The sequence below is a fragment of the Bombina bombina genome, chromosome 4, assembly GCF_027579735.1.
Source record: "Bombina bombina isolate aBomBom1 chromosome 4, aBomBom1.pri, whole genome shotgun sequence".
NCBI lineage: Eukaryota > Metazoa > Chordata > Amphibia > Anura > Bombinatoridae > Bombina > Bombina bombina.
The window spans coordinates 1115189855-1115216116 of record NC_069502.1 but is presented as its reverse complement, the minus strand read 5'-3'; the positions used below and the strand labels follow the sequence as shown (position 1 = coordinate 1115216116).

The 26262-nt window shown below is 39.4% G+C and overlaps 1 protein-coding gene across 1 annotated transcript in view; it reads right to left on the bottom strand.

The window, feature by feature from the left end:
- The window catches only part of LOC128658217 (serine/threonine-protein phosphatase 2A 56 kDa regulatory subunit alpha isoform-like), a 167325-nt gene extending 149455 nt beyond the window's left edge, over positions 1–17870 (bottom strand). Inside the window, exons 1-2 of the mRNA XM_053712751.1 lie at positions 17446–17870; positions 4221–4280 (exon numbers count right to left, since the gene is read on the bottom strand). Coding sequence (XP_053568726.1) covers positions 4221–4280; positions 17446–17870 — 485 coding nt within the window. The remainder of the gene's footprint in view (positions 1–4220; positions 4281–17445) is intronic.
- Positions 17871–26262: the final 8392 nt, after the last annotated feature.

The following is a 26262-nucleotide window of genomic DNA, read 5'->3' as shown; positions in this document are numbered from 1 at the left end:
CCTTTTAGGTATAGGAAACAAGTCAGTACACACCGGTACCGCATAGTATCTATCCAACCTACCTAATTTTTCTGGAATTGCAACCGTGTTACAATCATTCAGAGCCGCTAATACCTCCCCTATAAATATGCGGAGGTTCTCAAGCTTAAATTTAAAATTAGAAATCTCTGAATCCAGTCTCCCTGGATCAGATCCGTCACCCACAGAATGAAGCTCTCCGTCTTCATGTTCTGCAAATTGTGACGCAGTATCGGACATGGCTCTCACATCATCAGCGCGCTCTGTCCTTAACCCAGAGCTATCACGCTTGCCTCTTAATTCTGGCAATTTAGATAATACTTCTGTCATAACAGTAGCCATGTCTTGCAAAGTGATTTGTAAGGGCCTCCCTGATGTACTTGGCGCCACAAATCACGCACCTCCTGAGCGGGAGGCGAAGGTACTGACACGTGAGGAGAGTTAGTCGGCATAACTTCCCCCTCGTTGTCTGGTGATAATTTCTTTGCATGTAAAGACTGACTTTTATTTAAAGTTACATCAATGCATTTAGTACATAACCTTCTATGGGGCTCCACATTGGCCTTCATACATAGTGAACAAACAGATTCATCTGTGTCAGACATGTTTAAACAGAATAGCAATGAGACTAGCAAGCTTGGAAAATACTTTTCAAATAAATTTACAAGCAATATAAAAAACGCTACTGTGCCTTTAAGAAGCACAAAAAGCTGTCACAGTTGAAATAACAATGAACCAAATTAGTTATAGCAACCAAATTTTCACAGTAAATGTATTAAGTTAGCAAAGGATTGCACCCACCAGCAAAAGGATGATTAACCCCTTAATACCCAAAAACGGATAACAATTTAATAATTAACGTTTTTATCACAGTCAAACACACTGTCACAGGTCTGCTGTGACTGATTACCTCCCTCAAAATGAATTTTGAAGACCCCTGAGCTCTCTAGAGACGTCCTGGATCATCGAGGATGAAGTAGGAAGATTGTGACTGAATTTTTACTGCGCAAAAAAGCGCTAAAATAGGCCCCTCCCACTCATATTACAACAGTGGGGAAGCTCAGTTAACTGTTTCTATGCAGAAACAAAAGTTAGCCATGTGGTAAAAATCATGCCCCAATAAGTTTTATCACCAAGTACCTCACAAAAAACGATTAACATGCCAGTAAACGTTTTGAACATACATTTTAAAAGTTATGAAGTGTTATTAATAAGCCTGCTACCAGTCGCTTTTACTGCAGTTAAGGCTCACACATTACTTCAGTATTAACAGTATTTTCTGAGTCAAATTCCATTCCCTAGAAAAATACTTCAGTGTACACACACTCCTCAGCCTAATACCAGTCGATACCACTGCATTTAAGGCTGTACTTACATTACATTGGTATCAGCAGTAATTTCTCAGTCAATTCCATTGCTTAGAAAAATAATTTACTGCACATACCTCGTTTGCAGGGGGGCCCTGCATGCTATTCCCCTTTTCTGAAGTTACCTCACTCCTCAGAATGTGCGAGAACAGCCAGTGGATCTTAGTTACGTCTGCTAAGATCATAGAAAACGCAGGCAGATTCTTCTTCTAATGCTGCCTGAGAAACAAACAGCACACTCCAGTGCCATTTAAAATAACAAACTTTTGATTAAAAAAATAAACTAAGTTTAAAAACACCACAGACCTCTCACAACGACCTATCTTTAGTTAGGTTGCAAGAGAATGACTGGATATGACATGTGAGGGGAGGAGCTATATAGCACCTCTGCTTGGGTGATCCTCTTGCAACTTCCTGTTGGGGAAGAGATATAATCCCATAAGTAATGGATGACCCGTGGACTGACTACACTTAACAAGAGAAATGATTAGCATATTGCAGTAAGCGAATAATGCTAGATATGTCAGAATCCAATTCTTGTTGCACTAAATTCTCCAACCAGAAAGTTGATGCAGCCGCAACATCAGCCAAAGAAATTGCAGGTCTGAGAAGATGACCTGACTATAAATAGGCTTTCCTTAGATAAGATTCAAGCTTCCTATCTAAAGGATCCTTAAAGGAAGTACTGTCCTCCATAGGAATAGGGGTACGTTTAGCAAGAGTAGAAATAGCCCCATCAACTTTGGGGATTTTTTCCCAAAACTCTATAGAATTTGCTGGTAACGGATAAAAAAATTTAAACCTTCAAGAAGGAATAAAAGAAGTACCTGGCTTATTCCATTCCCTAGAAATCATATCAGAAATAGGAAAAAACCCTGGAGAAACCACAGGAGGTTTAAAAACAGCATTTAAACGTTTATTAGAATTAACGTCAAGAGGACTGGTTACCTCAATATCCAAAGTAATTAACACTTCTTTAAATAAGAAACGCATATACTCTATTTTAAATAAATAAGTAGATTTGTCAATGTCTGAGGAAGGATCTTCTGTATCAGATAGATCCTCATCAGAGGAGGATAAATCATTATGTTGTTGGTCATTTGAAATTTCATCAACTGAATGAGAAGTTTAAAAAGACCTTTTACGTTTATTAGAAGATGGAAATGCAGACAAAGCCTTCTGGATAGAATAAGAAACAAATTCTTTAAAATTCATAGGTATATCATGTACATTAGAAGTTGAAGGAACTGCAACTGGCAATGTACTATTACTGATGTAAAAGTTTATCATGACAACTATTACAAATGACATTCAGCGAAATAATTTCCACATTCTTACAACAAATGCACTTAGCTTTAGTAGAACCGATGTCAGGCAGCAATGTTCCGGCAGAAACTTCTGAGGCAGGATCAGATTGAGACATCTTGCAAAATGTAAAAGAAAAAACAACATATAAAGCAAAATTATCAATTTCCTTATATGACAGTTTCAGGAATGGGAAAAAAAAATGCAAATAGCATATCCCTCTGATAGAGAAAAAAGCAAGAGGCAAACATCAATGGGGTATTAAAATAATGAAAAAGTTTGGCGCCAAGTATGACGCACAACGTAACTAGAAACTTTTTTGGCGCCAATAATAACCGGAAATGACACACTTGCGTCATTAATGATGCAACTATGTGTAAGGCTTCGGCGTCAACTATGACGCTGGAAATGACGAAGTTGCGTCACAGACGTATTTTTCGTGCCAAAAAAATTCTCGCGCCAAGAATGACGCAATAAAGTCTACCATTTGGGGCACCCACGGGCCTAATACCGCCCGCAATTTGCAAGAAAGTAGTCAGGTAAGAAGAACATTTCTTAAAATTTTTTTATTTTCCCCAAATATGAAACTGACAGTCTGCAGAAGGAAATACATGAACCTGACTCATGGCAAATATAAGTACAATACATATATTTAGAACGTTATATAAATGCATAAAGTGCCAAACCATAGCTGAGGTGTCTTAAGAAATAAAAAACATACTTACCACAAGACACCCATCCACATATAGCAGATAGCCAAACCAGTACTGAAACAGTTATCAGTAGAGGTAATGGTAAATTGAGAGTATATCATCGATCTGAAAAGGGAGGTAGGAGATGAATCTCTACGACCGATAACAGAGAACCTATGAAATAGACCCCCCGTTAGGGAAATCATCGTATTCAATAAGTGATACTCCCTTCACGTCCCTCTGACATTCGCTGTACTCAGAGGAATCGGGCTTCAACAATGCTGAGAAGCGCATATCAACGTAGAAATCTTAGCACAAACTTACTTCACCACCTCCACCTCCATAGGAGGCAAAGTTTGTAAAACTGAATTGTGGGTGTGGTGAGGGGTGTATTTATAGGCATTTTGAGGTTTGGGAAACTTTGCCCCTCCTGGTAGGATTGTATATCCCATAGGTCATTAGCTCATGGACTCTTGCCAATTAAATGAAAGAAATAAGGATTGGTGATAAAGTTATATTTCCTCTGTTTGTAAGTACGAGTTGTACTCAAGTTGAATGTCTGTAACCTGGGGACTGTCTGTATATCTATCTATCTATCTATCTATCTATGTGTAAGACATTTCAGAGATAAACTACAGAGATCTGTAAATACAATACCTAAAAGAAAACTCACATTTACTGTCCCTTTAAAACAGATTTAAGTAATATTGTTATTTTAATATGCCTTTATGACAAAGTAACACATTCTAGATAATTATTATATAGACAAGATACATTGTTATTTGCTTTCCACATTTACCAGATACTTAAAAATGTATATAATATATATATATCCTACCTTCCCAATATTTCCAGCAATTCTGCAACACCATTAAAATGTTCAGTTTCGTATATAAACCTGTTGAGAGAAATACATTATTTTACTTATGCTTAAGAGGGGAAAAAAATAGCACAAACAAGCTGCAGCCATTTAGCAGAGACTATTTAGTGTGAGGCAGTGATGTGCAGTCACTAGAGGCAGGTGAGGCAGTGATGTGCAGTCACTAGAGGCAGGTGAGGCAGTGCTTCACCTTTCATATGGGCAAAAATATATTTTTTTATATTGGCTTTAAAAAAAAAAAATTGTAATTTTTTTTCCCCAGCATTTTTTTTCACAGCTAGATGTTGTGCAATGGAGAGGCACAAGCAGGTCTGCCCACCATTACACAACATGCTGCGCCATCTACTGGATGACAGTGGTTAAGATCATTGCATGGCCCATAAGTGCTTTATTTGAGGCAGTCCTATTTGGGCTGAACCAATCCAGCGAGAGGCATTAGTAAGTGGAACATAGGGTTGGGGCTGGATGTTAAATCATATAAAACAAAACAAAAACGGAAAAAAACAACTTTCATATATTTTGTTGCTGTCCTGTGAACCTGCTAGCTTTGCTAAAGTGAAAAAGAGAGTTCTGTTCTTCCCCTCTAAGTGCAGTGGAATGTGCCACTGTCACTTCCTGAATCCTTCCAGAGCAGGAGAGAGGCACAGAGAGCAATGTTTCTGTTCAGCCACATCTTATTGAAGTAAGATTTTACTGTAAGGGATTCTGTTAGTGAAAATGATAATTTAATGAATGTGGTTTAGTGTTTTTTACTCTTTTACAGCAAAGGATCGTTTTTGTATTTTGTTTACTCAAACTTTACACCCACTAATTTAGCAGCTTGCCTCTGTACTTTACACTAAATTATAGTCTCATTTAGTTATAGTCTCACTTAGTCTCTGTAGCTCTGCTGTTTTATTACTTTAAAATGCAGTGGTCCCCCCCCCCTTGTGTGTGTGTGTGTCTCTCTCTCTATCCATCTCTCTCCTTATGTGTTGTTCTCCCCATGGTCTCTTTCTCTCTTTGTCTCTCTTCCTCCCCCTCTGACTCTCATCCCTTATGTAATGAAAGAATCTGTAAGCATAATTTGCAGCATTAAAGTAAAAAGTATGTTTTAAACATATTTTAATGGGCATGGATTTCTAGATCTCATAATCAGAGCAAGCATTTTGTTATCTGGCAAGAGTTTGTTACAATCCTTTTAGACTAAAATCAGATGTTTACTAAGTTGACCAGTTTTCCAAGACACCATTTAAAGGGACATGAAACCCATATGAAACCCATATGCAAATTTAAATAACTTTCCAATTTACATCTAATATCTAATTTTCTTCATTCTTTTGATGTCCTTTGTTGAAAATCATATCTAAATATGCTCAGTAGCTGCTGATTGGTGGCTGCACATAGATACCTCATGTGATTGGCTCACCCATGTGCATTGCTATTTCTTCAACAAAGGATATCTAAAGAATGAAGGCGTATCCTAGCCACTGCCTCACCAACCTCTGACGTCACTGCACGTCACTGGTGTGAGGATGATTTTTTGTAGAAAGGTTCTCTCCCTGGAAAATTATGCGTTTGGGAACAAGATAGCAGCAGCCACAGTTTCATTTGTTCAATTTTAGAAAATTGGGAAAGGATTGTGTTACTCTGGAAACAAAATTACCCAGTACGTTTTTGCTGTAATAGGTTGTTTCTGGGTCCCAGCAAGAGGGCTATGGGTTGAACATCTTAACACTGTTGACAATACTTTTTTCTACTCCAATTATTAAATTGGTTTGGCCAACACTGCATTACTATTCCCTGAATATATTAGGAACTCCCTACACTGCCAAAATAAATCATTCAAAGTCGGAGAGGTCAATTAATAAAAGGGTGAATAGGTAGAATCTACGAGAAAGGAATGATCATGTTCATGCATTGTGGTGCAGTAAATGTTCACTATTCATATGCTCTCTACCCACCAAATAACCAACAAGTGCATAAAGTGTCAACAAATATCTTAATAAAGTTTCTTAGTGTAATAAAGGCCTCAAAATGATCACAAAACTGAACAAAAGTGATAACAGTGATTATACAGGTTTGATCCTTCAATAACACAGTTAAACTATGTGGGGAAAGTTGCTTACACCACCAATGAGGATGTTTAACTGTATTAATGAGAAAAGGATCTTGAGGCTTCAATGTAACAGTGTGAAATATAAATAAATTAGTTGTCTACTGATCTGCTGCAGAACCTACATATCCGACAATTACATTGTGCTTTTAAGCAACTGTCATCTACCCCCCTCTGTCAAATCCTGGGCTTTACCCAGTCCGCAGAAATTGTACCAATTGCTATCACCTCTCAACTATTGGGTCCCAGCATGGACTGACATTTGCTTAGTGCCCTAACAGTGGGATTATATCTATTTAAAAAAATGAAAAGATTACTTTTGGACTTTGGACAAACTTTGGACAAACATTTCAGGAACTGTATATAACACTGTTTTGTTTTTGTACTGACAGTTATAAAATGATTCTTGCAGAAGTAATAGCTACCAAAAATATATTGTGTTGAAAACACAAGATTTCAAAGCGGGGGCGGAGCTAACTTTTGTAAAGGCAGGACGCAACTTGGTGGAGCTCCGTAGCCAAGTTTTGAATTTTCAACTATTTTCCAACTCTACCTATTTTTTACATGGTGGACCTTGTATATCAACACATAGATGATCGCTTTGAAGCTCAAGGGACTCCAGGAATTTAGAATTGGTCTGCAAATCTAACCTGAACTAGACTGGACAGCCACATGGTGGACTGCTGTGTTAGTATGAGAGTCATCCTATGAGTCTAACATGTCTACTTCTTTTAAGCCCTAGAGGACTACTGCACAATCCATAACTGGCAACGGAGATAGGGTGCCCTGGGCTACTTTATAACTTCTACTACACATTGGGAGCATATTATCAAAGGTGTGCTCAGCGCACATCATAAATCTCTGAATTTGTAGCGCTACCAACCTCTCCATAAATTATGGACTTAACCACTAATATCTTATCTGAACACGGCTCTCTACTAAAGTGGCACCATGATGACCTTATCGGAACCCTAAGAGCCGCATTCAGCAACCCTCTGGCCCCACAAGTTGAATCCCCCTTCAGTGCTTTGTTTGATGAAGACCACTTCAGTCCGGAAGTCTCTGAAAGAGACTGAATCCTATCTCTACAAGTCCGGTATTGGCAAGAGAATGTTCTCCCGGCTATGCATTCTGCGACAGTTATGTTTACCTTATGCCAAAATGTTATACAGTGAAGTTCTTACAGGACACGGCAATAACCACTTAGAATATATGTTCCAATATAATCAATGTTTATCCCAATACTGTTATAGCGTTTTTCAACACAATGTTTAGAGAGAAGGTTTGTTTTTTGTATTTTTCTTTTCTCTTGTACCAACTCTTTTTTTCTGTTGTATTTAAAAAAAAAAATAATAATAATTTTAGTTCAAGAGTAATATACTACACTTGCTACGTGCAATCATTCTCTTATTTTCATAATATCTCATTCAAATACTCATTCATCTGCTAGCCTGAATAGGAATTTGTGCAATGTTTTTTCGAAGTCTAATGTCTAAAACACACGCCTTAGCACTGTTAATTTCATATATCTTTAGGTATCATTCTATTAGATATAGTATACACAAACAAGCTCATGACGATACCTATCACCTTAGTATATATGCCGTTAGCTTCTCATCTGGATATAAGTGATGCGGCCCCTAATGCTGATCTCTTTGTTACTGCACTATATAAAACTAGCTGCAGTTTAAGACCACTAGCAGAGCAGTTTTGATAGTTATTTCTATTTTACTTATCATAGTTAATGCAATGTTAATATTTACATACTTCAATTTGCTCATTACATGCTCTGTTAGTGACAACTAAAGCTGGTTACTAATAGAAATCTCTTGTCTGTAACTAATATATGCATAGTGTTGTATAGTTTATAATATTAGATGGAGTAATGATATTAAGAATGACGTTCCACTGAGTTGAAACAGTAATTAGTATTATTTGGAACAATTACTATACCAGTTATGTTTTTAATGTTTTTTTCTATTAACGAGTCCTATATTCACAAGTTGTATCATGTTTAGCAAGGCGAATGGTAGAAATTGTGACTCTTCTATGTGTCTTGACTATTACCTGAAATGTGCATAAGATTTTGTGTAGGGTTACAGATATAACTCATATCAAAAGGTTCACTCCTATAATGTGTTTTGTCTAATTGATAATGTTAAATATAGCTGGTGGAATGCTAATACTTATATGTTCATATTAATTGTTAATCCCTTAAGAAAAAAACCAAATCCAGCATCAGTAGTAACCTCCTATTCATAATAGATACATGATCTCTGTGGAGCATTAATTAAACGTATTATCTATACCATAACCCATTTAGGTCATGTCTACCTAATATTAAGTCTCACACCTATTATTTCATCTATGCTCCTAACTCCCCCATCCCTTAATATAGTCTAGCAAGGTAAATTTTGGCTTAGAGTATTTTTCCGCAGTTCCCTCACAAAATACTGCAATAACACTCTCCATTCAATTAAAACTGACTATAATATTATGTTATATGATGCATATTGAAATAGATCTACTTATAGATAGGTCCCTCAACTATAATCAAGACATGGCTATTTTGCTTTTCTTGCTGGCTTATGGCTTGGATTAGTTTAATGGGAGGACGGACTGGAGTATTGTTCATCAAATATTTTTATAAAGATGATGTAGTTATGCATATCCACTAATTTAGTTACAGGCTACTTTATGCTCTCTTAAATTTGTGGCTTCTGATGGGTATAGGGCCCATAACCATGTGGCAATAAGTATTTGCATACAATGTATCACAATATCTGCCTTGATATCCCTTATATCAACTCCTTATAACTATTGTTTTTTCCTTTTTTTATGTCTGGTCCTCCCCATATCCTTGCCTATATATATCTTATTCAGCAGTGGATTTATGATATTTTATCTCCTATGCAGAAATCTTTTGCTAAAGATGCACCCAGGGAGTAATCTTTTAATGGTCAGACTGTTGGTCCTTTATTCATCAGGGTGTAAACTTTAAATTTAGACCTTTGAGGAACTCTACACCAAGATCGTATTCAGATAACATGTAAAGTTCAAATATTTTATTACACTTTTACCTAGATACATCAGATTATCCATATCAGTTTAAAATTTAGCTATGTCAGTTTTATCCTGTTAAAGAAAAAGAAAATTTATGCTTACCTGATAAATTTGTGTTTTGACACAGGTCCACAGATCATCTAATTACTACTGGGAATATCACTCCTGCCCAGCAGGAAGCGGCAAAGAGCACCAAAGCAAAGCTGTTAAATATCACCTCCCTCGCCTCCGACTCCAGTCATTCGACTGAAGTAAAGGAGTGAAAACAGAATTTATGCTTACCTGATAAATTACTTTCTCCAACGGTGTGTCCAGTCCACGGCGTCATCCATAACTTGTGGGAATATTCTCCTCCCCAACAGGAAATGGCAAAGAGCACAGCAAAAGCTGTCCATATAGTCCCTCCTAGGCTCCGCCCACCCCAGTCATTCGACCGACGGACAGGAGAAAAAACAGGAGAAACCATAAGGTGCCATGGTGACTGTAGTTAAAGAAAGAAATTCATCAAACCTGATTAAAAAACCAGGGCGGGCCGTGGACCTGACACACCGTTGGAGAAAGTAATTTATCAGGTAAGCATAAATTCTGTTTTCTCCAACATTGGTGTGTCCGGTCCACGGCGTCATCCATAACTTGTGGGAACCAATACCAAAGCTTTAGGACACGGATGAAGGGAGGGAGCCAATCAGGTTACCTAAACAGAACGCACCACGGCTTGCAAAACCTTTCTCCCAAAAATAGCCTCCGAAGAAGCAAAAGTATCAAATTTGTAGAATTTGGCAAAAGTGTGCAGGGAAGACGAAGTCGCTGCCTTACATATCTGATCAACAGAAGCCTCGTTCTTGAAGGCCCATGTGGAAGCCACAGCCCTAGTAGAGTGAGCTGTGATGCGTTCAGGAGGCTGCCGTCCGGCAGTCTCGTAAGCCAATCGGATGATGCTTTTCAGCCAAGGAAAGAGAGGTAGCAGTAGCTTTTTGACCTCTCCTCTTGCCAGAATAAACGACAAACAGAGAAGACGTTTGTCTGAAATCCTTTGTTGCTTCTAAATAGAACTTTAAAGCACAAACTACATCTAATTTGTGTAACAAACGTTCCTTCTTTGAAACTGGATTCGGACACAAAGAAGGCACAACTATTTCCTGGTTAATATTCTTGTTGGAAACAACCTTTGGAAGGAAACCAGGTTTAGTACGCAAAACAACCTTATTTGAATGGAACACCAGATAGGGCGGATTACACTGCAAAGCAGATAACTCAGAAACTCTTCTAGCAGAAGAAATAGCAACCAAAAACAGAACTGTCCAAGATAACATCTTGATATCTATGGAATGTAGAGGTTCAAACGGAACCCCTTGAAGAACTGAAAGAACTAAATTCAGACTCCAGGGAGGAGTCAAAGGTCTGTAAACAGGCTTGATCCTGACCAAAGCCTGAACAAAAGCTTGAACATCAGGCACAGCTGCCAGTCGTTTGTGTAACAAGACAGATAAAGCAGAAATCTGTCCCTTTAGAGAACTCGCTGATAATCCTTTATCCAAACCTTCTTGGAGAAAGGAAAGGATCCTAGGAATTTTGATCTTACTAATCACCACATACTCTTCACCATCTCCGTGGAGATGTTGCCTGTGCAACGGCAAAGAGAATGACTGGGGTGGGCGGAGCCTAGGAGGGACTATATGGACAGCTTTTTCTGTGCTCTTTGCCATTTCCTGTTGGGGAGGAGAATATTCCCACAAGTTATGGATGACGCCGTGGACCGGACACACCAATGTTGGAGAAAGGAAGTAACAAGGTGCAGAGGTGTCTGAAGTTTATAACAAACCAACAACCTGTCTATATAGATGGACTCATCGTGTCAAAAAAGAAATACATTTATTAGGTAAGCATAAATTTTCTTTTTAATGACACAATGAGTCCACGGGTCATCTAATTACTACTGGGAATCAATACCCAATCTAGAGCATACGGAGGATAAGGGAGGGGCAAGACAGGAACCTAAATGGAAGGCACCACTGCTTGAAGAACCTTTCTCCCAAAAGCGGCCTCAGCCAAGGCAAAAGTGTCAAATTTATAGAACTTTGAAAAAGTGTGAAGAGAGGACCAAGTTGGAGCTTTGCAAATCTTTTCCACAAAAAGCTTCATTTTTGAATGCCCATGAGGAAGCAACAGCCCTCGTGGAATGAGCCGCAATTCTCTCTGGAGGCTGCTGTCCAGCAGTCTCATAGGCAAAACATATGATACTCTTCAGCCAAAAAGAAAGAGAAGTAGCCGTGGCTTTCTGTCCCTTCCGTTTTCCCAAGCAAACCACAAATAAGGCAGAAGACTGACGAAAATCCTTAGTCACCTGTAGGTAAAATTTTGCACATCTAAATTGTGCAAAAGCCATTCCTTCTGAGGAGGAGGATTAGGACACAAGGAAGGAACATCAATCTCCTGATTAATGTTCCGTTCAGAAATTACTTTAGGAAGAAATCCTAATTTTGTATGTAAAACTACCTTAAGCCGAATGAAAAATAAGGTAAGGAGACTCATACTGCAATGCTGAGAGCTCTGACACTCTACGAGCAGATGAAATGGCAACAAGCCACAAAACTTTCCAAGATAACAACCTAATATCTAAGGAATGCATAGGCTCAAACAGAGCCCCTTGAAGAACTTTAAGAACGAAATTAAGACTCCATGGAGGAGTAACTGGTTTGAACACAGGCCTGTTCCTGACCAAGGCCTGACAAAAAGATTGCACGTCTGGTACGTCCGCCAGATGCTTATGTAACAAAATAGACAAGGCAGATATTTGACCCTTTAGGGAACTTGTCGATAATCCTTTCTCCAAACCCTCTTGGAAAAATGACAAAATTCTAGAAATCCTAACTCTACTCCAAGAGTAGCCCTTGGATTCACACCAATAGAGATTCTGAAAAGCCCCGCTTATGCTTACCTGATAAATTTATTTCTTTTTTGACACAATGAGTCCCCGGATCATCTTAATTACTAATGGGATATTCACCTCCTGGTCAGCAGGAGGAGGCAAAGAGCACCACAGCAGAGCTGTTAAATAACTCCTCCCTTCCCTCTCACGCCAGTCATTCGACCGAAGTTAGGAAGAGAAAGGAAAAGCCAAGGTGCAGAGGTGCTGAAGCTTACATAACCCACAACCAGTCTAAAAGAACAGGGTGGGCCGTGGATTCATTGTGTCAAAAAATAAATAAATTTATCAGGAAAGCATACATTTTCTTTTCTTTTTTAAGACACGATGAGTCCACGGATCATCTTAATTACTAATGGGATCCAATACCAAAAGCTAGAGTACACAGATGATACGGGAGGGACAAGCCAGGAAACCCTAAGGGAAGGAACCACTGCTTGAAGAACCTTTCTCCCAAAAACGGCCTCAGTCGAGGCAAAAGTATCAAATTTGTAGAACTTTGGAAAAGTGTGAAGAGAAGACCAAGTTGCAGCCTTGCAAATCTGTTCCACAGAAGCATCATTTTTGAATGCCAATGAGGAAGCAACAGTCCTAGTGGAATGCGCCGTAACTCTCTCGGGAGGCAGTTGCTCAGCAGTTTCAGATTCAAAACGTATAATAATCTTCAGCCAAAAAGAAAGAAGTAGCCGTAGCTTTCTGACCCTTGCGTTTTCCTGAGAAAACCACAAAGAAGAAGACCGACGAAAGTCCTTAGTTGTGTGCAAATTGTGCAGAAGTCTTTCCTTCTGAGAAGGAGGATTAGGACACAAGGAAGGAACAACAATCTCCTGATTAATGTCCCGATCAGAAACAACCTTAGGAAGAAATCCTAGTTTAGTACCCAAATGAAAAATAAGATATGGAGACTCGTACTGCAATGCAGAGAGCTCTGACAATATCCGAGCAGAAGAAATAGCAACAAGAAATAAAACTTTCCAAGATAACAACTTAATATCTAAGGAATGCATGGGCTCAAACTGAGCCCCTTGAAGAACTCTGAGAACTAAATTAAGACTCCATGGAGGAGTAACTGGCTTGAACACAGGCCTGATCCTGACCAAGGTCTGACAAAATGATTGTACATCTGGGACATCCGCCAAACGTTTGTGTAACAATATAGATAAGGCCGAGATTTGACCCTTTAGGTTACTTTTAGATAATCCCTTCTCCAAACCCTCTTGGAGAAAAGACAAAATTCTAGGAATCCTAACTCTACTCCATGAGCAGCCCTTGGATTCCACCAATAGAGATATTTACGCCAAACCTTATGGTAAATCTTTCTAGTTACAGGCTTACGAGCCTGAATCATGGTCTCTATGACCGAATCAGAAAACCCCCGCTTGGATAAAATTAAGCGTTCAATCTCCAATCAGTCAGCATCAGAGAAACTAGATTTGGGTGAAGGAAGGGCCCTTGAATCAGAAGGTCCTTCCTCAACAGAAGTCTCCAAGGCGACAGAGATGTCATCTCTACCAGATCTGCATACCAAATCCTGCGAGGCCAGGCCAGTGCTATGAGAATCACTGAGGCCCTCTCCTGTTTGATTCGAGAAATTACCCGAGGAGGAAGAACAAACTGAGGAAATAGGTATGCTAGACTGAAGTTCCAAGGAACCGCCAGAGCATCTATCAGTTCCGCCTGAGGGTCCCTGGACCTCGACCCGTACCTTGGAAGCTTGGCATTCTGTCAAGATGCCATGAGATCGAATTCCAGCTGACCCCAACTGAGAATCAGGTTGGAGAACACTTTCACCCCGGATGAAAGGTCTGCCTGCTCAAGAAATCCGCCTCCCAGTTGTCTACCCCTGGGATGTGGATTGCCGACAGGTAACAAGAGTGGGCCTACGCCCACTGGATTATTTTAGTTACCTCTGTCATCGCTAAGGTACTCCTTGTTCCTCCCTGATGATTGATGTAAGCCACTGAAGTTATGTTGTCCGACTGGAACCTGATAAACTGGACCGTGGCTAACTGAGGCCAGGCCTCTCAGTTCCAGAATGTTTATAGGAAGAATAGACTCTGAGTCCAAATTCCCTGAGATTTTAGGGAGCCCCAGATTGCTCCCCATCCCAGTAGGCTGGCATCTGTTGTCAAAATCACGCAAGATGGTCTGCAAAAGTAGGTTCCGTGGGAAAGATGATCCAGAGACAACCATCAATGAAGAGAGTTCCTTGTCTCCTGGTCCAGAGTTATTCAAGGAGACAAGTCCGCATAATCTCCGTTCCATTGCCTGAGCATGTTTAACTGCCACGGTCTGAGATGGAACTGAGCAAACGGGATGATGTCCATTGCCGCCACCATCAGCTCGATTAACTCCATACACTGAGCCACTGACGGCCGAGGAGTGGACTGAAGAACTAGGCAAGTATCGATAATCTTTGATTTCCTGACCTCTGTCAGAAAAATCTTCATAGACAGGGAGTCTATTATTGTTCCCAAGAAGGTGCCCCTTGTGTCTGGAACTAGAGAACGCTTTTCCAAATTTACCTTCCACCCGTGAGTTCTCAGGAAAGATAACACTATGTCGGTGTGGGATCTTTCTTGCTGAAAGGATGGTCCCTGGACTAGAATGTCGTCCAAATAAGGCGCCATCCCCAATGCCCCGAGACCGAAGGACCACCAACAGAGACCCCAGAACCTTTGTGAAAATTCTGGGAGCAGTGGCCAGCCCGAAAAGGAAGAGCCACGACCTGGAAGTGCTCGTCTTGGAAGGCAAACCTTAGGAACCTGTGATGATCCCTGAGAATCGGAACATGTAGGTACACGCCCTTTAAATACACAGTTTTAAGGATTAAGGGAAGAATGGAACGAATAGTTTACATCTTGAAGGATGGAACCCTTAGAAATTTGTTTAGACTCTTGAGGTCTAAAATTGGTCTGAAGGTTCACTCCTTTTTGGGAACAACAAACAAATTGTTCCTTATGATGCTAGATCTCTTAGCCTATTAGTTGGCTTATTTTACTGTTTATTCAAGGTAGTAGCCGCTTATCTAAAGAAAGGGAGTATCCCTTTAATTACAAACAAGCACTTTGCGTATTATAGATGCTTGGTTTGGCTGTCGACAGCTTTTATTAAACAGGTGGCTCATGAATTACCATATATTGGGAGTAACATTACCTTTGATTTATACCTGAATCCTGGTTTGAAGATACTACTTTACCATGTGCTGTTATAGCTATGTAATTACTATACCCGTAGATGTGTTCACAAAAGGGTGCTGTTTTAAATTATTGCGGTATAGTATAGTGCAAATTGCACTGCTTCTATTATCAATAGTGTGTTTAAACATTGAAGCAATTTGTTAAGTAATTGCTTATTTGCTGCTATACTTGTAGTATTTCCCTTTATATTAACATATATGTAGACTTAATAGTCATTTTATCATTGGGAATTATACTCTAAGTTAAATTACTTATTTTTTTATTTTTTTTAAAGAAGTTTTTTTATTGAGGGAATAACAATTACAAAAATAGTAGACGGTTAGCTCAATCAAACTTATGTCAAACAGGAGATACAGAACAAATATCACGTACATAGGAAATACATAAGCAAATATTTAGGGATAGTTCCCTTATCATAACAGTTACATAGTGTTCCCAAGTTAAAACATGACTCGAATTATTAAGTATTGGGGAGCAAACCTAAAAGCACCCTCTTTTTCCTCAAAGACCCCTGAGGCCACTTTTGGACCCCAATGGAATCAATTTGCTAAACAGAGGATTTTTGGGAGATGCAGGCCCAGTCTAGGCCTACACTATACAGATTCCTTCATATGTCTACTAGGACCCTGGGTAGGTCCGGAAAACTAGTATTAAGATTGAAGGAAGTAATAAACTTAAACATAACATCAAATATACACATGCTAAACATTATATCATAGTAATAGAGCTGCAAAAACTGCTTCGCCAGAGAGCCTGAATACGAATAGGTAAATGAGTATAACTAATCACAGTCAGGTCTAGTTGCACTGTGTTGCTAGAGGAGCATGCATGAAATCCCTAAGTGACCACACTTATCCAATTTATAATGAAAATTAACCAATGTCTCTATTCATTTTCATTCATCCTATCAAAATCCTATTCTGTGGAAGCATGGGAAACACTTATGTTAGTTACCTTAGACCTTCTAGCATTTAAGCAACCTACCAAAAAATCAATCCTATACGTTGAATATATATTTGAGCTAGTATCTATACCAAAATTGTAGAAATAGCCAGTTTGCAGACTTTGAAATACAGAGTAATACATATAATACATCATTCAGTAATAAGATCCGAAGAGCCATTCTTACACACATGCAAATGAAAATCATACCAGAGGCTCCACGAACAGGACAGAGGCTACATAACTCTGTCAAATAGAGTGTGGAGGATAAACTATTTATCCCTTACCTCAGAATTGGTAATAGAGTCCCCTTCCTTGGATAAGCCATGAAACTTAAATTATAATTGATGTAAATGTTCTCCTCCTCACATCGGGTATTATGAGTAGGGGACTACCATAATTTTGAGGAAGCTGACAATACATATGTATATGGAAAAGAGTCCCACGAACCATACAATAAGGGCTCCAGGAATGTTAAATTTAGTGAATATCTATCTTGCAAGATAAAGTTAACCAGATTAAAACACTAACAGATACATAATGAGTTTAAATATCAAGGACCTTACTTGAAATACTTATTTATCAGCTTAAGATAACACTAAAATGGGATTGCATAAGTAGCATTCTCATAACATTCAGTTTACATATAGTCTTTGTCAAGCTATTCAGTATAGAGGGAGCAGTGCTAGATCAGCCCAAGGGCTTCATAAAAACAGTATATACTGTTCAGCAGCTAGACTCTTAATAAACTCTAGAATTAAAATCACCAGACATCACAGCAGCAAAACGTCAATGTCCGGTAACTCAAGGCAGCATCCAGTAATTCTCTTCAGCCCACTCCTGTCCTATAGGCCGGTGATAAGGCTGTGCAACCAGACTCCACACAGCCCATTGGGGCAGTTTCAACCTCAGCTAGTCTCCTGGACATGAGCCTGGGCAAGACCAAAGATGGCTGACCTGCACTGAATTCCAGAGAAGGGCAGCGCCAAATATTTTCTCCCCCCCTGCAAACTCACAGCACGTTGCGGTCTCGGAGACCCAGGAGGCAGGGAGCGGGTACCGCCGTCCTCGAGCAGTAACCCACGCCCAGGAGACCCAGCGATGCGTCTGTCCAGCAAACTCCCCTCACTCGTGAAGCACAGCAGTCCCTCAGCGCAATTTAGCGTGGGCTGAGTAAATCTGTCCTCACCAGTCAGCGGACACAGGTTAAGCTGTGTATCTTTACATGCGACTCCGACAGAGCCCGTCTCCCCCACCGCCATCACCGCAGCCTCACGATCTCCAGTAGGCCGCATTTTCAGTAATAAGGTATCAAACCTGGCCAGCATTGCTGTTTCAAAATCTTTCAGCAAGACTTGAGCTGCGCTGTATAGGTCCGCCATATTGCAGAGTATCAGAGTCCGTGCAGTGCAGACAGTAATGGCGCGCGGTGCTGCGTAGGGGCCGGATCCACTCAGACAGCAGCTCAGATGTCCATGTCCAGCTGTGAATGGTCCTTATGACCCTTGTGGTTTTGGGCTGACAGCGCTTACCCTGCAGGGCGAGGTGAGGGATCAGTTGCGGTAGGGAGTCCCAGCTGTACTTACAGTCACGGCCTAAGGGCCCAAGACTGGAGTTCCCCAAGTTCCACTACTCTCAGCTTCTGCCGGCAGGTCAATGACAGCCTGACTGGTCACTTGGTTACAGGAGTGGACTAGTTCAATTTTGTAGGTAGCAAGATCGTTTTTTGTCTCATTTATGTATAATAATGTCGGGAGCTCTGGTCACACACATCTGCTCTGGAAGCCAGCTAGCTCCGCCCTAAATTACTTATTTTTTGCTCAAATGATGCTTATAGCTTGAAAGTTATTAACCAAAAGATTGTACGATATATAGATACTATTCAAAGGATGAATTAGTTGTTTCTAAGCTCCTTTGGTTTATATAAGTTAGCTATTCACTAATAAGGAAAATAAGTCAAACTAACAGCAGGGATTCCGTAACTGGATTGCTATGTATTAATTCAAGCACAATATATATCTATGTCAGTGTACTAGCACTATTGCTTGAAAGTTGCCATTAATTAAAAACCACCAGTTACCGAATTAAGCATTGTAATCTATATCGGTGCTGTAGCACTACTATTTTAAAGTGCTTCGAATTCAAAACTCACAGTTCATTATATATGTTTATCAAGACATAAAGGAGAACTCTTAAAACAAAAAAGGAACCCTTGACGCTGCGTTTCTCTTACGGTTCCCCTCTGAGGGAAATACTACAAGTATGGCAGCAAATAAGCAATTACTTAAATTGCTTCAATGTTTAAACACACTATTGATAATGGAAGCAGTGCAATTTGCACTATACTAGTACCGCAATAATTTAAAACGGCACCCTTTTGTGAACACATGTACGGGTATAGTAATTACATAGCTATAACAGCACATGGTAAAGTAGTATCTTCAAACCAGGATTCAGGTATAAATCAAAGGTAATGTTACTCCAATATATGGTAATTCATGAGCAACCTGTTTAATTAAAGCTGTCGACAGCCAAACCAAGCATCTATAATACGCAAAGTGCTTGTTTGTAATTAAAGGGATACTCACTTTCTTTAGATAAACTGAAAAGCTCTGAGAATTGCACAGAGTTCTAAAATATTGATTGGTAATCTTGCCTCTTGAGATTTCCAAACCCCTTGTGCTGTCAGAGATCCCCAAACAGCTCTCCAACCTGAAAAACTTGCGTCTGTAGTGATCACAGTACAGGTTGGCTGAACAAAGGAAGCCCCTTGAACTAAACGCTGGTGATTTAACCACCACGTCAGAGAGTGTCGAACATTGGGATATAAGGATATTAACTGTGATATCTTTGTATAATCCCTGCACCATTGATTCAGCATAAAAAGCTGGAGAGGTCTCATGTGAAAACGAGCAAAAGGAATCGCGTCCGATGCTGCTGTCATGAGGCCTAAAACTTCCATGCACATAGCCACTGAAGGGAATGACTGAGACTGAAGGTGCCGACAGGCTGCAACCAATTTCAAATGTCTCTTGTCTGTTAGAGACAGTGTCATGGACACAATCTATCTGGAAACCTAAAAAGGTGACCCTTGTCTGAGGAATCAAGAAACTTTTTGGTAAATTGATCCTCCAATCATGTTTTTGAAGAAACAACACTAGTTGATTCGTGTGAGATTCTGCAGAACGTAAAGACTGAGCTAGTACCAAGATATTGTCCAAATAAGGAAACACCGCAATACCCTGCTCTCTGATTACAGAGAGAAGGACACCTAGAACCTTTGAAAAGATTCTTGGAGCTGTTGCTAGGCCAAATGGAAGAGCAACTATCATATACGCCCTGTGAAAGATAGTTAACTCAATGAGTATAAGGATCACAAATGCAGATCTCATTCCTAACAAAGAAAATATGTATGTCTGTAAAAACTCCTGCTGGATGGTGGAGACTGAACATATATGAAACTTAATATTTCGCAGAAGATTTACAATTTGTTCTATGGCTCCTGATGTGCATCTGTATATAACCTCATATACAAATGGTTAATCTTACCAACAACTCATATGAGAAAAAATAATAAAGCATATACAGTGAGTGCAGAATTATTAGGCAAATGAGTATTTTGACCACATCATCCTCTTTATGCATGTTGTCTTACTCAAAGCTGTATAGGCTCGAAAGCCTACTACCAATTAAGCATATTAGGTGATGTGCATCTCTGTAATGAGAAGGGGTGTGGTCTAATGACATCAACACCCTATATCAGGTGTGCATAATTATTAGGCAACTTCCTTTCCTTTGGCAAAATGGGTCAAAAGAAGGACTTGACAGGCTCAGAAAAGTCAAAAATAGTGAGATATCTTGCAGAGGGATGCAGCACTCTTAAAATTGCAAAGCTTCTGAAGCGTGATCATCGAACAATCAAGCGTTTCATTCAAAATAGTCAACAGGGTCGCAAGAAGCGTGTGGAAAAACCAAGGCGCAAAATAACTGCCCATGAACTGAGAAAAGTCAAGCGTGCAGCTGCCAAGATGCCACTTGCCACCAGTTTAGCCATATTTCAGAGCTGCAACATCACTGGAGTGCCCAAAAGCACAAGGTGTGCAATACTCAGAGACATGGCCAAGGTAAGAAAGGCTGAAAGACGACCACCACTGAACAAGACACACAAGCTGAAACGTCAAGACTGGGCCAAGAAATATCTCAAGACTGATTTTTCTAAGGTTTTATGGACTGATGAAATGAGAGTGAGTCTTGATGGGCCAGATGGATGGGCCCGTGGCTGGATTGGTAAAGGGCAGAGAGCTCCAGTCCGACTCAGATGCCAGCAAGGTGGAGGTGGAGTACTGGTTTGGGCTGGTATCATCAAAGATGAGCTTGTGGGGCCTTTTCGGGTTGAGGATGGAGTCAAGCTCAACTCCCAGTCCTACTGCCAGTTTCTGGAAGACACCTTCTTCAAGCAGTGGTACAGGAAGAAGTCTGCATCCTTCAAGAAAAACATGATTTTCATGCAGGACAATGCTCCATCACACGCGTCCAAGTACTCCACAGCGTGGCTGGCAAGAAAGGGTATAAAAGAAGAAAATCTAATGACATGGCCTCCTTGTTCACCTGATCTGAACCCCATTGAGAACCTGTGGTCAATCATCAAATGTGAGATTTACAAGGAGGGAAAACAGTACACCTCTCTGAACAGTGTCTGGGAGGCTGTGGTTGCTGCTGCATGCAATGTTGATGGTGAACAGATCAAAGCACTGACAGAATCCATGGATGGCAGGCTTTTGAGTGTCCTTGCAAAGAAAGGTGGCTATATTGGTCACTGATTTGTTTTTGTTTTGTTTTTGAATGTCAGAAATGTATATTTGTGAATGTTGAGATGTTATATTGGTTTCACTGGTAAAAATAAATAATTGAAATGTGTATATATTTGTTTTTTGTTAAGTTGCCTAATAATTATGCACAGTAATAGTCACCTGCACACACAGATATCCCCCTAAAATAGCTATAACTAAAAACAAACTAAAAACTACTTCCAAAACTATTCAGCTTTGATATTAATAAGTTTTTTGGGTTCATTGAGAACATGGTTGTTGTTCAATAATAAAATTAATCCTCAAAACTACAACTTGCCTAATAATTCTGCACTCCCTGTATATATGTCAAGTATAAGTAGGTGAGGACATATAAATAAGGACAGCAAGCAAAAATAACTCAAAGAGCTTATACAGAAACTGAGATGGAGTGGTAGTTAAAGAAAGATAGTTAACTCATTGAGTATAAGGATCACAAATGCAGATCTCATTCCTAACAAAGAAAATATGTATGTCTGTAAAAACTCCTGCTGGATGGTGGAGACTGAACATATATGAAACTTAATATTTTGCAGAAGATTTACAATTTGTTCTATGGCTCCTGATGTGCATCTGTATATAACCTCATATACAAATGGTTAATCTTACCAACAACTCATATGAGAAAAAATAATAAAGCATATATATATATGTCAAGTATAAGTAGGTGAGGACATATAAATAAGGACAGCAGGCAAAAATAACTCAAAGAGATTATACAGAAACTGAGATGGAGTGGTAGTTGTAGAACGAAATAAGTTAAAAACAACATAAGTTCAGGCAGACTATGGCATACATAATTAGGAAGGTGTAGTTACGGTGAATAGTAAAGCACAAGTTCGCAATCTAAGTCTTAAATTAAGCATATGTACATAGAGGCTGAATTTAGATCAAACCTGCTCGGTATTTGAGAGATGGAAGTGGAGAGAGCGGGTAGTGGCTGCTGCAGCCGAAGTGAGTCCGTCGGCGTGTGACGTCACCGCAACGAATTCGTAAGTTGCTAGGTGTTGCAGCAGCTGATGAGAAGGCAGGCAGAGAAACCAACGATTCAGTTCAGAGTATCTCCTAGGGGAGGGGCTTGACACGGAGCTCAATGGAGACAGAATACCAAGCAAATATGTAAGTTGTAAGGTGAGCTTTATAGCAGAAGCGATGATCCAATTACAGGTGTGAAGGGAATAGAATTTGATAGGAGTAAGGTGACACCAGCTATAATGACAGGACACCCCTTCCAAAGATCACCTCCGGAGATCAGGTGAGGGTCGGTCAGGATGTCTCCGATGGAATAAAGTGACCAACCAAGGTGCAGATACTTGTGTAGCAGGCTCCCAAGAGTCATCCTCATCAGGATAACCCTTCCAATGTATCAGATATTGGAGTACTCCACCAACTTTTCTGGAGTCAAGTATCTTTTGAACTTCATATTCACTAGATGGAACTAAGAGTTGGGGTATACTAGGCGTGATAGGATTGTGGTCTCTAAGTTTCTTATATGGTTTTAACAGAGATACATGGAAGGTTGGATGTATTTTCATATTAATTGGTAATTTAAGGGTTACTGCATTTTGGTTTATAATTCTGGAAATTGGAAATGGTCCTATGAAAACTGATGAGAGTTTTTTCGAAGGATAGTGTAGTTTTAGATTACGGGTTGAGAGCCAAACAAAATCACCCACTGCATAATTTGGGGAGGTAGTTCTACGTGTATCATAGTAGAACTTTTGTTTTTTCTTAGCTAGCGTAATGTTATCCCTAATTGAGGTGAAAGTTTCGGCAATCGTGTTAATCATTTGATTAACCATTGGACATTTACTTTTGGAAACTATTGTCCCAGTGATAATTTGGGTGAAAGCCGTAATTTACAAAAAATGGTGTATTCTTTGTAGAGTTGTGATATGTATTGTTAAAAGCAAATTCAGCATGTATCAGAAGGTCAGAACAATTATCCTGTTGAGCAGTGGCAAAACAACGCAGGTACTGTTCTACCCATTGATTCGTTTTTTCAGTCTGTCCGTTACTTTGAGGATGGTAAGCACTAGACAACCTTCTTGTAATTCCAAGTTTTTTACAAAGTTCTTGCCAGAATTTACTGGTAAACTGTGTACCTCGGTCTGAGGTGATAGAGTCGGGTAATCCATGTAGTTTGAAGATGTTGTTATAGACTATATTGGCTGTTTCGTAAGCGGTAGGAAGCTTATGGAAAGGTACAAAATGGACCATCTTACTGAACAAATCGACTATTACAACTATTGTGTTGAATTTGTTAGCTGGAGGTAAGTCTACTATAAAGTCTATAGCAATATCCTGCCAAGGCCTATCTGGAGTAGGCAAGGGTAGAAGTTGTCCAAATGGTGCTTTCTTCCCTTTTTTGGAGGTAACACAAACCTTACATGACTGTACATATTCAGCCACATCTTGTGCTAAAGAAGGCCACCAGAAGAATCTTTTAGCAAGTTCTTGTGTCTTAGTAATACCTGGATGTCCAGAAAGTGTTGAATCATGTAAAGTCTGAAGCACCATAGTTCGGAGAGATTCTGGTACATAAATTTGTTGATCATGGTAATACAACCCATCATCTTGTAGATGAAGTTCTGTTTTTGGTATATTGGAATCAGTTAACTGTTTAGCAGAGAACAATTGTTGTTGATCAAGAGTGAGGCCTAAAAAATGGTCTGAAGAGATGATTGTTCCCTCTTTGTTTGAATTGTTAGTAATATCAAACTGACGGGAAAGAGCGTCTGCCTTACGATTTTTTGAGGCCGATCTGTATGTTATGAGGAAGTTGAACCTATTGAAGAAGAGATTCCATCGAACCTGTCTTGATGTTAAAGTCCTGTTGGTTTTAAGGTACTGCAGGTTCCTATGATCTGTATAAATCAATATGGGGTTTGATGTGGCTTCAAGAAGATGCCTCCAGTGTTCCATGGAACTTTTAATAGCGAGAAGTTCTTTTTCTCCTATTGGGTAATTTTCTTCTGCCGATGACAGGGTTCGTGAGTAATAAGCTACTGGATGTAATGGTTTTTCCAAACTCTCTCTTTGTGAGAGAATAGCTCCAATTGCTACATTCAAGGCATCTACCTCTAGGATGTATTGGAGTTTTGGATTTGGGAAGTGCAAGATGGGTGCACTAGTGAAAGATTTCTTTAAGTTATCAAAGACTGTTTGTGCTTCAATTCCCCACTGAAAGGGTGTATTCTTCTTTGTAAGATTTGTTAATGGTTTTGTTATATGTGCAAAGTTTCGTATAAATTTCCGATACAAATTAGCAAAGCCCATGAATCTCTGGACTTGTTTCTTATAAGTGGGTCTCGGCCAACGTAAGATCGCTGAAATCTTATCCTCTTCCATGTTTATTCCATCAGAACTAATAGTGTAACCTAAAAAAGTTATCTTGTTAGTGTGGAATTCACATTTTTCAAGTTTTACATAAAGGTGGTTTTCACGTAACCTGGTAAGAACCACTTTTACATGTTGAATATGTTCATCAAATGACTTGGAGTAGATCAGAATGTCATCCAAATAGATCACTATGAATATGTCGAGTAGGTCTTTAAAAATATCATTAATCAGATACTGGAAAGTCGCAGGGGCGTTACATAGCCCGAAGGGCATGACCGTATATTCATATAACCCATATCGGGTTCGAAAGGCTGTCAGCCATTCATGCCCTGATTTAATTCGAACAAAATTATATGCACCCCTTAAGTCCAATTTTGTGAAAAATTTCGCACCTTGTAACCTTTCTATCAGGTCAGGTATTAAAGGTAGAGGGTATCGGTTTTTAACGGTGCGCTTATTCAGTTCGCGATAATCGACAATAGATCTTAAGCTTTGATCTTTATTCCGAACGAAGAATATCCCTGCTCCTGCAGGAGAAGTAGATGGTTTAATAAACCCTTTTTTTAAATTCTCCTCCAAATATGTTTTCAAGAATTCTAATTCTGAATCTGATAAAGGGAAAATATGCCCATATGGAATGTCCACTCCAGGTATTAAATCAATTGGACAATCATATTTTCTATGAGGAGGCAGGTTTTCTGCCTCTTTTTTGTCAAAAACATCAGAGAATGTCTGATATTGTGGGGGTATAGAAGGTGTGTTTGTTAAAAGAACATGAGAGTGGAAACATGTCTTTTTACAGTAATCTGAAGAGAACTCAATTGTAGAAATTGACCAAGTGATATTGGGGTCATGTAAAGATAACCAGGTAATACCAAGTATTACAGGATAAAGAGGTGATGGAATAACATCAAATGTTATATATTCCGTGTGGTTCTGTTTAGAAATAACTCTTAGAGGAATAGTTTGGTAATAAATAGGACCTGAGGAAATAGACTTTCCATCAATAAAACGTAACACAGTGGGGTTAGCTTTTTTGATTAATGGAATTTTATTTTGATTAACGAAATCTACATCAATATAATTCAAACTAGCCCCGGAATCAAGGATAGCCTGGGTTTGGAGTTGATGTTGGTCCCACTGTAAAAGAATAGATAATAAACAGTGAGATGAAAGTTTACTATATGCTGATTTAGCAGTAGTTGTTTGCTTACCCTTCCTTGTGCGCAATTGAGGGCAGTCTTTAACTGTGTGATCTGGCGCTCAGCAGTACATACACAGGTTGTTACTGCGTCTTCTTAGTTTCTCCTGTTGGTTCAGGGGTCCTCTAATAAATCCTAGATCCATTGGTTCAGGTGGATCTTTGTTAGTAACTTTCATGCTATGTTCTAAATAACTTGGAGTGTATGTTTTTTTAATTGAGTGATCTGACTGATACCTATCAACTCTCCTTTCTCTAATTCTTCTATCAAGAACTATGCAGAGGTTAATTAAATCTTCAAGAGAATCAGGTAACTGAACTCTCGCCAGTTCATCTTTTAGGGCATCAGACAGCCCTAACCGGAATTGATTTCTAAGCGACAGG